Source organism: Fringilla coelebs (genome assembly GCF_963513975.1).
Source record: "Fringilla coelebs genome assembly, chromosome: 14".
NCBI lineage: Eukaryota > Metazoa > Chordata > Aves > Passeriformes > Fringillidae > Fringilla > Fringilla coelebs.
The window spans coordinates 7,598,559-7,616,459 of record NC_140040.1 but is presented as its reverse complement, the minus strand read 5'-3'; the positions used below and the strand labels follow the sequence as shown (position 1 = coordinate 7,616,459).

The 17,901-nt window shown below is 43.3% G+C and overlaps 1 protein-coding gene across 2 annotated transcripts in view; it reads left to right on the top strand.

Annotated features, from left to right (window-relative positions):
- The window catches only part of SF3B3 (splicing factor 3b subunit 3), a 29,007-nt gene that overhangs the window by 909 nt on the left and 10,197 nt on the right, over nt 1-17,901 (top strand). For both annotated transcript variants that reach the window (XM_084215135.1, XM_084215136.1), the window contains exons 3-17: nt 340-666; nt 1,754-1,926; nt 2,292-2,433; nt 3,384-3,496; nt 4,196-4,333; nt 5,509-5,612; nt 6,813-6,978; nt 7,404-7,499; nt 8,021-8,093; nt 13,480-13,631; nt 14,027-14,182; nt 14,332-14,487; nt 15,195-15,338; nt 16,209-16,331; nt 17,656-17,810. In XM_084215135.1, the coding sequence (XP_084071261.1) occupies nt 340-666; nt 1,754-1,926; nt 2,292-2,433; nt 3,384-3,496; nt 4,196-4,333; nt 5,509-5,612; nt 6,813-6,978; nt 7,404-7,499; nt 8,021-8,093; nt 13,480-13,631; nt 14,027-14,182; nt 14,332-14,487; nt 15,195-15,338; nt 16,209-16,331; nt 17,656-17,810 (2,218 nt within the window). The remainder of the gene's footprint in view (nt 1-339; nt 667-1,753; nt 1,927-2,291; nt 2,434-3,383; nt 3,497-4,195; nt 4,334-5,508; nt 5,613-6,812; nt 6,979-7,403; nt 7,500-8,020; nt 8,094-13,479; nt 13,632-14,026; nt 14,183-14,331; nt 14,488-15,194; nt 15,339-16,208; nt 16,332-17,655; nt 17,811-17,901) is intronic.

The window sequence follows — 17,901 nt, the reverse complement described above, 5'->3', positions numbered from 1 at the left end:
TGGTACCTCTGGGGGTTTTTTCCTGGTACATTATCATTTGTTCTTGAGTGTTACTTAAGCATTGGTCGCTTGTGGAAAGACTGAGAGAAGTTTGGCTTGATTATTTATCAATCTACTTTATCTATAGGTTTAGTTTAGTATTCTGACCAATTTTCTGATGTGTTAAAAGATGTTCGAACAGTGGTGGTACATAATGTGGTAAATAAGCTTCTTTGAGTTTCTCCACAGTAGTCCTAAAATTGGCATTTGGAGGTTCACCCTTCTTCCCTTGTAGCTCTTGTTGAATTTGTGTGTTGTGTGTTTTGTTGCTGACTTGCGTTTGTGTTTTGGGTTCTTCAGGAACCAAACAACAAGAAATTGTTGTTTCCCGGGGCAAGATCCTGGAGTTACTGCGCCCTGATCCCAACACGGGGAAGGTTCACACGCTGCTGACCGTGGAGGTGTTTGGAGTCATCCGGTCCCTCATGGCCTTCAGGCTGACAGGGGGCACCAAAGATTACATCGTGGTGGGCAGCGACTCGGGGCGCATCGTCATCCTGGAGTACCAGCCCTCCAAGAACGTCTTTGAGAAGATCCACCAGGAAACCTTTGGCAAGAGTGGCTGTCGCAGAATCGTTCCAGGCCAGTACTTGGCTGTGGACCCAAAGGGCCGTGCCGTCATGATCAGTAAGTCTCTCTGTCAGCTTGTGTTCTTATTATTTTTATCTTCTGTCTTGCAGATACTTATTTTGGAGCGAGTTTCTGCCAGGTATAATTGCAATTATAATAGAATTGTTTTAGGCTGTGAGCTACGTCAAGGAGAATGCAGGCATTCAGAATTGTTCCTTGATGCTGGTGGAATTGCACAAATAAATTGTAATGCTGAACCAAAACAAGCTGGAAAGAGATCAGTTTGCTTAGCAGTGTGCAGAGCCCTGAAGTGTGGTGTGTGGGACAGAGGACGGGATTGCAGGTGTCAGTGCTGCAGTGTAGCCAGTCTGTTCCCATGGCCTGAAATGATGTTCTGAGTTCATGTCTCTTCTCTGAGATGTCTCATGGAGACAGCCAGATATATTTCTGATCAGGCTTCACAGGTAGAAGGACACTTGGGAGAATTATTTTGGTAAGATTTAGCACGAGGTGTATGGAGCTTTCTCAGTTTGCTGAAGGCAGCTCTGTGCAGTGCTGATGGTAGTTTACCAGTGTACTGGGAATAGGAATAAATAATATTTCTTTTCTAACACGTCTGGTTTTCCTGGGTGAGAAAGTAGCACAGTCACAGTTGTGCCATTCATGTTAATATTTGAGTGGTGTTTTTTATGTTGTGGATGCTGTGTGTGAGGCAAGGATACATTTTCCTAGTAAAATATTTCTGTGGAAAAGTTGTCATACCAACTGGCTTTAAAGAGCAGAACGTCTGGATGCTTCTTTTCATTTGTCTTTGCTTCCTCCTGTCTCTCATCTCTTGTATGGTAAAAAGAACGAGTAGATCTGCTTCAAGCCACTGTAATTGGAATATTGGGCCAGGTGAATGTAGCTCAAAGGGTCAGGCTTTGTCTTTAAAGGGCTGAAGTTGTCATTTTGTGCTTGCAGTCTGAAAGATTTAAAATTATACATTCGAGGTTAATTTGTGGCACGGAGACACCAGTGGTGAACTTCAGCTGAAGTAATGCTGACGTTCTCTTGCCAAGTTACAGCTTGATGTTGGGCTGCAGGCATGGTCAGATTTGATTATCAAGTAATGGGCTTCACGTGCTGTTGTCCTTTCTTGCAGGTGCCATCGAGAAGCAGAAGCTGGTGTATATCCTGAACAGAGATGCCGCTGCTCGACTCACCATTTCCTCCCCACTGGAAGCCCACAAGGCCAATACCTTGGTCTACCACGTGGTGGGAGTGGATGTGGGGTTTGAAAACCCAATGTTTGCTTGTCTGGAAATGGATTATGAGGTGAGAAGGACTTCATCTCCCTTTGCTGTATTTTGACCTTTGTTATTCCTATTCTGTTCTTCATCTGTCACTGGGGAATATTGGCTGCTTCTGCTGTCTGGGACAGTTTTCATTTTTTACGGGCTTACTGGCTTTTTGTCTTGCCTTCAGCCAGAATGGGCCAGTCTCTCCTGTCTTGGTGATTGATTCTTTTTGCTTTTCAACTGAAAATATGCCTGTTTTCTTGGTCTGAACTTCTCTTGTGCAGCTTCTAGCCAGTCTTTTGGCCGCCATTCTGTTGCTACTCAAAACTGTTTCCCGACGCATCAGCTTTGCTCCTCTTTTTAATCCTCTTTTCAAAGACACCTTGATGTGTTCTGTTTCAGGAAGCAGACAATGATCCAACAGGTGAAGCTGCAGCCAACACACAGCAGACATTGACGTTTTATGAATTGGACTTGGGTTTGAACCATGTTGTCAGGAAATACAGTGAGCCCCTGGAAGAGCATGGCAACTTCCTCATAACAGGTACTGCCCACAGAGTTGTTTTTGTATGGGTCTGCTTGGATCCCATTCCCCAGGAAAACACAGTCAATACTCTTGACATCTTAGGAGTTGTTTCAATTGTAGTCTGAGCCATTAGTATAAATTAATTAATTACCCTGCAGTCAGGTAATGAGGGGTGGTTCACATGGAAACACACAGGTATTCATAGAAGCAGCTGCTGTTTCAGAGTGCTCCTGAAATCAGCTGGTAGCAATACAAAAGGACTTAATATCCAGTAAAACAGTAGGTGCTGTTTTACTCTCTTTAATGGGATTCCATTTGCTAAAGGCAGTAGATGAATCCGTGGACTTAAAGCCCACTTGGAGGGGTTGGATGCAAAGCCAATACAACACCTTCAGCCAGGGAAACAGCTGCAGGTTCCTCTCCAAGCACAAAAAGTGCTGAGCTAGGAGAGCATATTCATATGCTTGCCCTGTTGCATCTGCTGTAGGCAGCTGTCAGACAGACACCAAGTATTGTGCTGAATCTGTTTGATGATATGATTCGTTACACTGAGATTACAAAGTATGGTTTTAGAAATGCTTCTGTTAACTAAAGATGTTAATCCATCTGATGGATTTTTCTAGAAGCAAACATGCCAGAAACCCAAGGGTTGTGTTTAACTGGCAGGTTGCTAGTGTGGTATTTTGGATGTATCATTGCTTTCTAGACAAGAATAAGCCAGGAAAAGCCATAAAACCTAAGCAATTTGTCAGAAACTGCATCTTTCCAGATCCCCTGATACCATCTGCCCTGTTCTCATGGTGGCACAGGCAGCTGTACTCACTCTTTTGTCTTTTCAATAAGAACAGATTCATATATGCAGGGTGATGGAGTGTGTTGGAAATTGTTGCTTTAAAGAAAACCAAATGTTCTGTAGGCAACTGATCAGATCTGTGGTAAAGGCTTTTCTCCTAATAATTTTCTTTCAGTTCCTGGTGGTTCTGATGGCCCCAGCGGGGTGCTGATCTGTTCTGAAAACTATATTACTTACAAAAACTTTGGTGACCAGCCTGATATCAGATGCCCAATTCCCAGGAGGCGGGTGAGAATTTTTTAAGATTATGAATGCTTGGAATCTGTCTTTCAAGGTTAAAGGTACCAGGAAGGTTTTAAAGTAAGAAAAAAAGGAGTTAAAAACATGTTGGCTTATCTGCCTCACTGGCTGTGTGTTATCTGGGAGGGAGGATGGAGGTGGGCATAGCCTGAAGTGATGAGTGTGGTTCATGTCTCTTCTCTGAGATATATACTGGAGATACTCCAAAGACTCTGATCAGGCAGCACTGTCAGTGCAAGATAGGATTACTTGAAATGCTGAACAGTGGCAGTTGTAGCTGCAGGTGAATTCATCAGCTGCTCTGTTGCATCTAAGGCTGCTTCCTCTCCCTTTGGTATTAGGAATGCAGTGCTGTGAACACCTGCTAGGGTACTCAAAACCAGCTGTGTGGGTTACAGCCCTTTCCCGTGTTTTGGGCTTGGATATGTGAGAGTTGCCTGGAGAGGAAAGTAAAATAGATGAGGGATGATGCTTAGGCATAATGTCCCACAATTGTATTTCCCTTTGGGGCAAAGATGTACCAAGGGTGACTACAGATGTAACAAAGGGATGTGCTTTGTGTTAAAAACCTTCTTACATACTGTGAGCTCTTAAGGCACCTGTGAAATGGAAATGCGTCCGTCAGTGAAATCACCTCTGTGCTTGTCAGGTAATTCCACCAATGACCTCCACTCTCTTTCCTGACAGAATGACTTGGATGACCCAGAGAGGGGTATGATCTTTGTCTGCTCTGCTACACATAAGACCAAGTCCATGTTCTTCTTCCTGGCCCAGACAGAGCAGGGAGACATCTTCAAAATTACTCTGGAGACTGATGAAGACATGGTAAGCATGACATAAATGCAGAAGTATTAACTGAGAGGAGTTCTTAGTTCCTTTCTCTAAGGTGATGTGTATTTACTGTTGTGAGTTTAACTGTGTAAGGGGACATGCTTTGTGTGATTTGTAGTACAGTCAGCACTGGTCACCGCTGTGACCAGTTTTATTATTACTCAGAAAGAGACACGGTGCAAGGTTTGCAGAATCCTCTGAGGATTAAACTGCAGTCACTTGAGCATACATAAAATGTTCTAGAGGTGGTCTTTTTTTAAAAGATGTAAACTGTGGTCCATGAACCTCTTGGAGAGTATTTCAGTAACTTATTTTGTGGAACTTAGCTTCCCTGGATTTCATCAAGTACCTTCTAGTCTCTTAATTGAGTGTTTACATGCTGCAATCAATATTTTTGCAAGATGAGGAAGCTAGCTTGGCACAGCTGGTCTGTGAGTTGAAATAACAGGCTTGCAGTGGCTTGCTGCTGCTTGTTTTAGCATTCAGCTCTGAAAAGTTCTCTGCTGCAGCGTGATTAGTTGGGGTTTTTGAGTAAATGTTGAATGTTAATTTCTCCATCTAAACACGTCATATTTGGTAAAGGGGATGATTGTGTAGCAGGCACCAAGCCTGCCAGAGTTCAAGGAGTGTTTGGACAATGATCTCAGACACATGGTGGGATTTTTGGGGTTGCTCTCTGCAGAGCCAGGAGTTGGACTTGATAATCCTTGTCAGTCCCTTCCAACTCAGAATACTCTGTGATTCTGCGATGTTCAAGTGCCTGAAGATTGTTTTTAGATGTTTCACCAACAGCTGTTGTGACCATATCAAATTTAGAAATTTGCTCAGGACAGTTGTTTTTCTAACGCTGGAGAATTGGTGGTGTTCAGTGAAGTGAATTTCTTTCCTCTTAGGCAGCTTGCTATTTTTACAGCTTTTGTTTTCCAGATTGACTCAGTATTACAAAAGGCAGAAAGTCTTGGAATAAAACAGGCAGCTTGGCTTGTGTTTTCAAATAGTCTGTTGGATGTGTGATTTATAACCTGGTGCCCCAAACTACTGATGTGTTAAGCCTGGCCTGCTCTTGTTCATTTCTTTGGAGAAGATAGCTCGGCAGATGTTTGTTATCAAATCACACACACGGAGCTCCAGTACTTTAGCATCGTATTCACATCTTCATCTGCTTTCAGGTAACGGAGATTCGACTGAAGTACTTTGACACTGTTCCTGTTGCTGCTGCCATGTGTGTGCTGAAAACAGGGTTTCTCTTTGTGGCATCTGAATTTGGAAACCAGTGAGTAAACAATTTTACGTCAGTGTTTTTCCCCTGAAACAAAGTGGTTCTGTTCAGGCCTGCAGACTGACCCTTGAACTTACTGTGCATAGAAGGATAACACCTCTGATTTAATGGGTGGATTAGTGCTTTGTTCAGAGGGCTTGAGAAGAACAGTTGAATTAGACTATGAATGGGGGAATTTTCTTGGTGTTTGAACACAGATTAGATGACAAAGTGCAGAGAACAAGAGGTTACTTGCTGTTGCAGCAGATTTTGGAAAAATTGAGCACTTGCTGTTTGTGTAGCGTTCATCACATATCAGATGAATTATCTTTTCAATTAGCTTAACAATTTGAATTTTTGTGTGTATGGCCAACTCAGAAGTAAATAGGATTCCTTATTAGTAGCTGTGTTCCATTCCTTACTAGATGTGTACTTGAGAGCTTTCTCTTAATTCATGTTTGGACTTCTAAATACTCTAAAGGTTCATGTACATCTTTGAAGATTAGCTTAACTGTGTCTGAGGGATGAGTTCACAGGAATGGAGATTTTGCTGGTTGTATCTGCAGTCAGCCACCTGAGGGAGCCCCAGCCGGTTTGCTGGACTGAATCTGAATTGAGGAAGCCATATTCGGGCTTTATTAAAACCAGGAAGTGACTCAGTCTATCTTTCTGTGGGATTTTTTTAGGGTTTTTTTTCTTATCTAAAGTTTTATTTGATTGTTGTGTTAATTGGGCTCATAAATTGGAATCGGGAATGTGGTTAAAAATAGTATGATTAAAAAGGTGAGAGTAAATAAATAAATAAAATAGATAACTGTGGAGTTGAAGTCCTAACCATTGGCCTTGCTTTTGGCCTCAGCTGTCAGTTGCTGCTTTGGCTTAAACACAGGATTATCTAAAAGGCTCATGGGTAAACAAAATACTGAAACTGCGATACCTTGCCAGTGACAGCTGCAAATGTGAAGGGCTGAAGCTGGGAGGTTGTGGGGGGTTTCTTGTTCATGAGTTTTGGGGATTTTTTCTTTGTAGGCCTCTGATTTATTTAAAATATTTTGTAACCCAGAAGACAATCCTTAAAGCCAAATATTAATAACTGAATAATGTAGGGTTGGATTTCTTTCTTCCCCACTACCTGAATATCTGGTTAAGTCTTACTTAAAGAAGGCTGCATGAGCCTTGCTCTGAACATGCTGACACAGTTTTTTCTGTCTCAAGTTACCTGTACCAGATAGCTCACCTGGGGGATGATGATGAGGAGCCAGAGTTTTCCTCTGCCATGCCTCTTGAGGAAGGAGACACATTCTTTTTTCAGCCTCGACCTCTGAAGAACCTGGTGCTGGTGGATGAGTTGGACAGTTTGTCTCCTATTCTGTGTTGTCAGGTATGTTGCCCTCAGCAAGTTCCTGTCTACCACCTGTGTAAGTGGAGTCACCAGCTAAGCTATTCCAGGTTTCCAGAAATATTGCTCCAGATAAAGGCTCAGAGAGGCAAATCTGCAGAGTTCTCAGCTGCCTGAGATTGGTACCTGGCCTGGTAGATTTGATTCCTGTGGCAATAAATATATATCTGAACACCAGGTGTCAGCCAGTGATTCTGTGATGCTTCTCTGTTGACTGTCAGACCAGCTGTTTGCAAAGAGTTTCGATAACACTTAACAGTCAGGGCAGCAGCTGGAACACCCTATGGCATGCCCACAGCTTTTGGTGTTTGAAAAAACATTCTCAAAGCAGTAGTGTGATATATATATGCGCATAGTTTTATTTTCTCGTTCCACGGATGTTGTTTTGACACTTTTTCTCCACACAGATAGCAGATTTGGCCAATGAAGACACACCCCAGTTGTATGTGGCTTGTGGTCGGGGGCCCAGGTCATCCCTCAGGGTTTTAAGACATGGACTTGAGGTAAGACATCAGCACTTCAGAAGAAAAACCTGAGAGATCGGGGCAGTGTGAGGAAATCCTTGAAACAAAGTTGCTGAAATGAGGGGATTCTCCTTTGCTGTAGTCTGGAGAGCTACTTTCTCTTGCTACTTGAGGAATAGAAGGGTTGTATTGTTTATTCTTACAGTCTGAAAGGCTTTTTGTTTACTTGACTTCAACAAAACCTGCATTTTGTTTCTTCTAATACTTGAGTGTATTGAGCTGGAACATTCCTGGTGTCTGCCAGCTGCTGCTGATCTCTGCTGGGGGTGGATGACCTTGTTTTAAAGCTGATCATCCAGAGCAATAATGTTGCCATATCATTGCTGACCATATTTTGCCCTGTAGCACATCTGGCATGGGCTGAGAGCATCAGAATTGGGAATTGTTAGCTTTTCTGCCCAGTTGTGGGAAAGCTTAAAAACTGCTCGTGGTTTGATTGCTTACTCTAGTAAAGTCTAAACATCTGTTTGCAAAAGAACCTTCTTCCTGTTTACTCTTAGGTATCTGAAATGGCTGTCTCAGAGCTGCCTGGTAACCCCAATGCTGTATGGACTGTGAGGAGACATGTTGAAGGTATGCAGTATTTTCGTGAAGCACAGGGGGGTCATAATGTTTTTGTGTGTGTTTTGTTTGTTGTTGTTTTATGGTTTTCTGTCCATTGAGATAGGAATGGTGCTGCATGATGCTTGTGTGCCATCCTCAGAAATTGTGGTTTGAGTCATCAGCCACCTGCTTGTCTTAAAAAGCCACCCACCTTCTGGTCCCCTTGTATTGTCACACTTCTTTTTGACAAAGAAGCAGCTGCCTGCAGCTGCATCCATCACCCAGTATGCTGTGTCAGCGGTACAATTGCAGCCTGAAGCTGCTGAACCTCTCATGCGTTCCCACTTCCCGTAAGTTTTTGCCCATAAGTTCTTGCTCAAACAGCAGCAGGCAACAGCTATTCTTGTTGTTGGACTGTACTCAGTATTTTTCATGTGTGTGTTGACAACTGCAGTAATCAGCTCTTTGTGAGAGTGGGATACAAATTATGGAACAAAGATGATAAATCAGCAACAGTGTTTGCATTTTATTACTACCTTCTGTGCATATCTGTGAACAAACCACTCTGGACTAGGACATACTCTCTATTCAAATGCCAGCAGTGTGTAGAAGGTTTGTGATTCCAGAAAGATTAAGATTTCAGGTTGGCAGAATATACTGGATTGGGGGTTTGGTTGGTTGTTGGGGTTTTTTTTAATTTCGTGATCTGAAATAATAGTCTTGCTCTTACTAATGTACAAGAGGAAATGTAGTACCTTCTGCCTTTCTCTTTGTGGCAAGAGCAGAATTGCACAGAAACACCTAAAAAGCTGGTAGGGAATCTGTTCTGGGTGCTTGGGGATTATTTCCCAAGCAGTGCTTTCTTTAACTCTCACAAAGGCTTCCCTAGGTTTATACAGGGGATCTAGAAAGGTCAGATTGTTGCAATAGCAGCCTTAGCCTGCTATGGTGACAGGATACCTTGTATTTAAGCAGAATAGTGTGTCTTCCAGGGAATCAGTAACCCTGTGGGAATTTCAAATCCTGCAGTGGGATTTACCTTGCCATGTGAGACCTGCCATGAATTCCTGTGCTCATATCCTGAAATTCATGTATTGTCTAAACAATAAAGGAGGAACTTTGAGCATAAAGTGCCTTCATGTCCCCGAGAAGTGAAAGGGTCAAAAGGAAAGTATTTCCACAGTTCATAATAAAAAATACATGGTTTTCTGAAAAGAGGCATTCCAGCTTGTTAGAAACCTTTTCTCCAGCATTCTGGAAAAGAAGTTGGTAAGATTTTCTCCCTCTGAGGACTGGAGGCTTCTGACCTCACCTTACAGTTTTAAAATCTTTTCTCTTGGGGTTCCAGAAGAAGACACTGACTTTTCAGGAGGTGAAGGACCACTGATGATCTGCAGGAAGAGGGACCAGTCTCATTGCCTTCTCTTCTTTCCACCTTCCAAATTTTCCAGGTTTCAGCATGATCATCTCCGTGATTCAGAAAGGCTGGAATCTGTAGCTGTTAAGCTGTGCTACTCAGTGAATACTGTTTATAGCTCTGTGAAACTGATTCTCAAGTTCCAACTCTTGGAATTCAGCAATTATTTGTGGGTTTTGTTTGGAAAGAGTGCAAAACATTTTCAAACATGTATGTAATCTTTAAAGTGCCCTCGAGGGCACACTTGGCAACATGGGGTTGCCCAGCTCTGCCTTGATGTTGCAGTTTGTGCTGCAAGGCCTCTGTAAGAAGCACCCAGGTCTGCAGTCTTCAAAGCAAATACTAACCTTGGCTGGTACATGGTGATACTCACTACCAATACCAAGCCTTTTTTTTTCTTCCACAGGTGGCTGGTGGTGGAGGTGCTGATCACCACAGGTGTGTACCTACTGCTAGGGGCTACTGTACAGTATCACAGGTTAACCACAGAGAATCCCAACAGCATGGGGCTACACTGATGCTAAGCACTTCACTAAAAAAGTTCTAGAAACTGGTGTGTAGTTGAAGATTGTTGCCTTTGAAGTTGAGTAGCTGAGGAGCAGAAAGCTGATCCCAGTCCATCTTGCAGTCCTTGGGAAGCAAAACAATCAGCTGTGTCTCTGTGGGACAGTCAGTTCTTGCTAAAATTGGATGTGTGTGTTTTAGGGGTATTTTGAGCTTTCTTGTAGACCAAGATTAGGTTTCCAGCTGCTTTGTACAGACCTCCAAGAGAAAAAGATCAAGTGTGCTTGGAGCAGTTGTAGGTATTGCTGGCATGGGAATGTCCTGTGGTTTTGGGATTCATCTGCCTGTGAGACAGAAGTGGGTAGGATTTGCACCAGACTATTCCAGTTGAATGATCTGTGGGTGTAGGTGTGTGCTCTGCTGTGTTGACAGATGGGAGCTGGGAGCTAAGAGCCAGCATTCCCTACCTGGCACTCTTGCTGGAGGAGCAGCGTGCAGTGAGTCAGCGCTGCGGAGTCGCCATGCCGTAGTAAACAGAAGCCCAGGAAAATGTGCTGTCATCCCCTCAGAGTCTGTTAACTGAGAGTGATCCTGAGCTCTGACACTGCTCACCAGTTTGCTCACTGAACTCCTCTGAGCTCGTGGTGACTGTTTCAGAGCAAGTTCAGATGCTGCAGTGTGAGAAAACTGTCCGGACTGGACTGGCATATAAGAATGGAATTCTCATGGACTAGCTCAAACTGAATCAATGATAAATAGTAAAAAGCACAGTAGTGTAGAGTTCATGGACTGAAATGTCATGTTTTCATAACTGGTTGTGATGTTTGCATGAAGCTGCAGAAAAATTGTAATACATGTGTAGGAGAAAGAGTCCAGCTGTGGCTCTTCAGAGTCATTAAAATGTCTCTGTTACTCACTGAAAGGAGCTGACTGGTGCAATTAGTACAGTAATAAGCATCTCTGAAGTCTTGTGTCTGCATACAAAATGATGTCTATCTGTTCAAAACTCTGGGGAGACTGATGTTTTGCTTGGGATTGTGCAGAGCTAAGTAGACATCTTTTCATATTAAAATTTGTAGATCTTTTCTTTTTCTAACTGAGAACACTTCTCAGTGTGCCCTAGAGATTTAGTCCTCTTAATTTCAACTAGACTGCTATATTTTCTAAACCAAAAATGTATTGTTTGAACCTAGATGAATGTGTCTTATTCACTGACTTAATTCTGGTAAATCAAACCTTTTATTTCAAAAGCTCCAGCAGAGAGTCATTAAGCAAAATAGACTTGAAGCAAAAATGCACTTGTCACTATTATTGACATAGACTTAAAGGCATGCTCTAATATAAATGTAAGCCAATGGGAGAAAAGAGCTAAAAAACTATTGAGAGGTAGGAATGAGTTTTCATTTAGATAGGACTAAGGGAATCTGTTTTGTTTTCAGATGGGAGTTCTTTGTCCTATGCCAAATCACATGCTTAAACCTCCAGCTGGGACACAGTGGTTTATCATGAGAATTGACAGCCCCCAGGGAGGAAGGCAGCAGCTCTGAAGTCATTTGGAAAGCACCAGTGGTCTTTGCAATGGAATTCTTAGAACATCCTGTCTATGGGATATTTATGAATCAAATGCTTAGCCTGTGAACTGCTAGAAACTCCATGATCGAGGAATTCTTGTAGACTTCTGGTGTTGAAAAATCTGTGCAAGTCTGCAGGAGAAGCTGCTGTGTAGAAAATAAGCAGTGTGTGTGTCTTGCTGAACTCTTGTCATCTGCTGTTAATGTTGGAAAATTTCTCCTGTTTAGCCAAGCATTCGAGTCATTGGTGTTACTTATGGAGTTCTCTCTGCAGATTCAGTTCTTGCTTTCTCATTTCCTCAAATGGACCAGTTCCTGTTTGTAGGATTTTGGAGCTGTTGGAGGTTATAGGCTGTGAGCAGTTAATAGAGTAGTAACAGAATTTATGCCACAGACTTCTGTTGAAATTGGTTTAGTTACACAGAACTCTTCAGTTTGATCAGAGCTGTGGTCTGTGTACCAGATGTTGCAGAGAAGAATGATGGGGTTTTTTTAATTTTTCACTTGCATATTTTCAACTGTATGTAAGAACTTTTTGTTACAAACGTGACACAGCAGGTTTGGCAATGCTTCCATCTAAACAGGGTGGATAAGAAGAGGATTATTAGTTCTTGAAGCATTTGTTTTGGTTAACCCAGCTTGGGTTCTTTAAGCTGCTGCATCATATTTTGTGGCATCCTATTCCCATCCCAGGAAGACTCCTTTATTTTCCTGTTCTGTTAAATTTATTAGCCACTTCTCCATGTCTCCTATGTTTGAAAATTATGGAGAATCTCCTTTCAAGGGCAGAAACTGACAGCTCTTATGCCTTCACCTCCACTAGGTACACTGTGGTGCCCAAGTCTGAGCTTTGGGTTGAGTTAGGTTAAAATGAAGAATTTTCTTTTTAAGAAATAGCAGCTGCATGACAACAGCAGTAGAAGTGGAATTGCTTCTCTGAGGCAATCTTATTTCTCTTCCAAGGCTCCTGGCTCCATTTCCCAGTAGACTTCATTGTTTCTGTTGCTTTTGTTATTCTCTTCTAATGTGATTGTCCTCTTCCCCTCTTAAGACCTATTGCTTTCTGCAGAGTGAAGGCAGAGAGCAGTAAAGTGGTATTTTGCTTTACCCAGTCCTACTACCCTCATTTCCCACAAAGTTTCCCTAAGATTATTTTGATTAGCATAGCTCCTCCATGTCCAAGCTACAGGAGTCTCCCACGCTGTCGCCTTTGGGAGAAGCCAGTACTGGAGATAATAGAGCAAACACTGACCTTTACTTCTATTGGGATAAATTACTGTATTGCAACTATCTTAAAAATGTAATTGTTTCTTATCCCAGGAGATTCTCACAGTGTGAATGGAAGCCAGTTGAGCTTCTGGAGAACAGTAAAGCAGGTTTAACCCTGAATTCTACTGCAATGCACCCTAATTGTTCTCTGCAGCCTTTTGTTGTGTGGCTGCTAGATAGAGATTGTGGTCGTGCAACCTCCTGTGTGCAACATCTGTGGTGTGGTTTCTGTAGATAGATTCCTTATGTTCAAATTTTTGGAGTACAGTATTTAGTTTGACTTTGTTGGGTGTTAAATCTGGATTCAGCTCTTTGGGTGAGGGGGGACAACTGTGTTAAGAGACTTCGAGAACTTGAGCGTTCTTTGAAAAAAACATACAAGAATCCTGCTTGCCAGAATCCAGAGTATTATGAATTGACTGTGGATCTGGATCATGGTTTGATCCCTGGCTCGGTGCTGCATTGTGTGGAGTCTGGCAGTGGCTGGCTTTTGGACAGCGTGTCCTAGAGCGAACTTGTGCAATACTGTCAGCCGCTGTAATTATCACAGGAATTCTGCTGAAGAGTAACTGCTAGACATTTGACTGCTGATTGTGTTGGGAAGCCTTGCATTTATTAAATCAGCACTTTTTTTTTCCTTGTCTTCCTTGACCAGATGAATTTGATGCCTACATTATCGTGTCCTTCGTAAATGCCACACTGGTGCTGTCTATCGGAGAGACTGTAGAAGAAGTGACTGACTCTGGATTCCTGGGCACTACACCGACCTTGTCCTGCTCTCTTCTTGGTGATGATGCTTTAGTACAGGTAATGGAAAGCTGCTACTTACATGTCTACTGTCTGCCACTCTCAGCTTGCTGCACAGATGTGATTTCTGCAGTAGTGCAACACATATCTAAAGGTGTGGATTGGCAGAGAATGATGCTGATTCAGCCTTTCCCTTTTTATATCTTGCTAAGTGAAACTGCACAAGTTCAAAATGGTCGTAATCTCCTTCAGTAGTTTCTTGCTGTGGTTGAAGGATGCAGTTCTCCCAGTTGGCAGATATCGTCCTGCTGGTTCAGCCTGGTGCATAGGTCAGATCACTGGCTGCCAGGAGTGATTCTTGCCTTTGGCTGCTGCTGAGTCAGAACCACCAGTGAAAGGGAGTTGTGAAGAGATGGTAAATACAGAATTGATGTGGCTTTTTTTTTTTTCTTCAGGTATATCCAGATGGGATCCGGCACATCCGCGCAGATAAGAGAGTGAATGAATGGAAGACACCAGGGAAGAAAACCATTGTAAAATGTGCTGTGAACCAAAGACAAGTAGTGATAGCACTTACTGGAGGAGAACTGGTTTACTTTGAGATGGACCCGGTATGTGTGTTAATATTGTGAATGAGTTTGGAAGAGTGAGGTATGGGTTAGTGAATGGTTTAAAAATTGTGATATTGTTTATGTAACAAATCCAAAGCATCGTTAAAAACAAAATATCTAATTAGTAAGTCTACATTCTTCTCTCTCAGTCAGGACAGCTGAATGAGTACACGGAGAGAAAGGAGATGTCAGCTGACGTTGTTTGCATGAGCTTGGCCAACGTTCCCCCTGGGGAGCAGCGTTCCCGGTTCCTTGCTGTTGGACTGGTGGACAACACTGTCAGAATTATTTCACTTGACCCTTCTGTGAGTAGCTGCTCTGGTTTTACCCTTTCATTGGTTTGAAATGTTCAGAAGGATCCTCCAGAGGTGGACTGTAACCATCCAGACTGTCTTTCCATATTCAGATGAGTGAGCAGGAATGGACAGCGTGCGTGGTTTTTCTCTGCTAGTTGGCAGCAAGTGTGGCCCGTGATCCTTCCCTCTAACAGATAGTCCGGTTTTATTGAGAATCACTTATGCCTCTGGACATTCAGCTGATGAGTCACAAAATAATTTTTTCATTGTTTTGTTTTGGGTGGGTTTTTTCTTGGGTTTCCCCCTCTCATCTCCCTGTTTGTACCTCTACTAAAAGACTCATTCTGCAGGCGAGTTGGCAGCAAACCAAACTTACCATTCGTCTACCTGCAACAGATGAGGTGTTCAAAGCTGGTTGTAGTAACCTAAATTTTCCTTAGGTCACTCCATGCTAAATAACAGCAAAGGGTGCTAGAACAGTTTGGAAGGATCCAGTTTATCTTCTCTAAAGGCCAGGCAGCTACCACTCCTCCTTGCCAAAATGCATAGAGCCAGAGAGCCAGCATCTGTTATAACTTTTTTTTTTTTTTTCTGTGACTACTTCTTTCTGGAAGATCTGGAAGGGCATCATTAAGCTCCTTAGGTGGAGCTTGAATCCTGTCTTGCCTTGCCAAACGTTGCTGACTGGCATTGTCTCTTTGTCCTGTTTCCCCAAGGATTGTTTACAGCCCCTGAGTATGCAGGCACTGCCTGCACAGCCCGAGTCGCTGTGTATCGTGGAGATGGGTGGCACAGAGAAGCAGGATGAGCTGGGAGAGAGGGGCTCCATTGGCTTTCTGTACCTGAACATTGGACTGCAGGTGAGGGGTTCTTGCCTGGTTCTGGCAGGCGTGTCTTGAGGAACTTTTGCTTGAAAGTGGATTGTTAAAATAGCCCTGTCATCATGCAGTGCAGCACAAAGGCTGGCTTCCCTCTTTATTACAATGTGTTTGACAACCCTGGCTGGGGAATTCACTGTTTGACTTCATAGAGCTGTGAGTTTCCCCATACATTTTTAGACTAAAGACTAGTCAAAAGACAGTGTATTGTACCAGATTTTATGTAGGACAGATTGTGCTTTTTCCGTTCAAGAAGGGAGCATATTTTAAGAAATATTTCTGGGTGAAATGTTGAGCAGCTCTTTAAAAACTGCCTGTAGGGCAGAGTGTCAGACAAGTAACTGCCCACAAGCAGAGGCTCTGCTCTAATAACTTTGCTGTTGCACCACTTTTTGTTACATCCAATACTGATTCTCTGATCTTGGACAAAAAAATGTTGTTTTGACAATTCAACATGGGGTAAAAATAATCATCTCAGTTTAGGCTCTTCTGCATGTCTCAAGTTTGATGTCAGAATTCAATCTCTTTTTGAGGAGCGTGAGTTTTTGGGTAAACCCTTTGTACCAAGAGGGATGGGGATCTGGAATTCACCCTCAGGTTTTTATGGCTTGTGTGGTATACTAAAGTCCTCAGTCTGTGTTTTATTTTGGAGGCAGTCCTTTCTGCCCTGCAGAACTGTGCAGGACCTGTGCTTTCTTTGCTATTAAAAGTGTGGCTGTAGGGGAGGGTTGTACTGACAGCTAGGGAAACAAACAGCTAATTCTTCAGAAACTGCCTCTCAATTGTTTTGAATCATGCACATAGTAAGTTACTTCTTACCTTCCCCCTGGATCTTGTTTTGCTGCTGTCAAGAACGGTGTGCTGCTGCGGACCGTCCTGGACCCTGTCACTGGCGATCTGTCTGACACCAGGACCAGATACCTCGGCTCCCGGCCCGTCAAACTCTTCCGTGTCCGAATGCAAGGCCAGGAGGCGGTAAGGGAGGCGAACTCTTGCAGGGGTGCCAATCCACTCCCCAGGCACCGCATCCCAGATTTTCTTATGGGTGGGCAGGGTGGGGAAGCATCCCTGCAGCACAGCAGGACCCTCTGGGTAAGGGTGGGAAGTAGAATGACTTCATTATGGAGCGGCCTGGCTCACAGCTTGTTCTTTCACAAACAGCCTTGTTCTTACTCCCCTTTCTGCTGTGTGGTGCTGCCCTGCCTTCTCTGAACTAGAATTCATCTGACCCTTAGGCTGTGTTTACAGTGTGCTTGGAGAGGTCTGAGCAGGTTCTTGGGCTGAGATAAATCTTGCCTGCTGTAGTGCACAGAAATGGAGAGAGCTCTTTGCAGAAAACTTACCCTTGAATGCTTGATGCAGTGAATGGTTGTGTCCTTGCATGTTGAGAATAGCTCAGCCAAGGGCTGGACAGCTGCCATACATGGTTCAAGGAAAATATCTGCAAGATTTGGCATAGAAGGAAGAATGTGTTTCATCAGAAGTGCCATTTCCAGCCCTTCTGATGTGGCACTGGGGAAATCAGCCACCCCCTGCTTGACTCATTTTTGGATGACACCTTCAGAATTGAGAAATATTGCTGATCAGCGTAGGGAGCCAGATCTGGGAATTTGAGCTCAGTTGTAGTGTTAAGGTGCCCTGGGTGAATCTCTTCAACTTGCTTCTGCCAGCTTGGAGACAAGGAGCTTTGCAGCTCTAGCAAAGAATACCTGTAGAATAACCGGAAATAATCTCTGCTTTGAGATCAGCTGTTGTCACTTAGTCAGAAACTAAGGTTGCACTTAGACTCATTTAGCCAGATGTATAAAGCTGAGAAGTTTGGAAGTCAATCTGCTTTCTTTTTTCTCATTGTTTGATTTAGGCTGATTTTTAGTAAATTTCACTAAAAGTGCTACAGCACTTGGATTATGACAAAGCAGTAAATACTTATTTTAAAAGACCTGTTCCCATTAGAACAAGGTATTAAAAAAGGAGGAGATAATGAGAGTATTGTTGGTCTTGGCTTTTATAGGTAGTAGTAGAAGATCTTGGCTTTTGCAGTGGTGTCAGTGCACCTCAGTTGGAGTATTTGCTGTCTTGATAGTGCTTTAAAGTTCCTTTTCATGCCATATGCGATTTCCAGAGAAAGCTGAAAGTAAGGAGTGTCTGTTCAGGTGTTCTCTGAGCTGGGTAGGGTCCACCCACAAGAGTTCAGTCATTCCAGTGGGGAAGAGTTGGGCACTGTACATGCATTCCTTTTGTATAAGGTGAGCTTGCCTCCATTCCCAGACCTAATAAATTTGCTGCCTGTCTTTCCCAGGTGCTGGCCATGTCAAGCCGTTCCTGGCTTAGTTATTCCTATCAATCACGCTTCCACCTGACTCCCCTGTCTTACGAGACACTGGAGTTTGCATCTGGTTTTGCTTCTGAGCAGTGTCCTGAGGGCATTGTGGCCATCTCCACAAACACATTGAGGTAAGCATTAGAGGGGAAACACAAATGCTTGTGGGCTGGGCTGCCAGGCAGGTGAAGCGGTGGTGAATTCCACCTGACGTTCAGAAGGAAA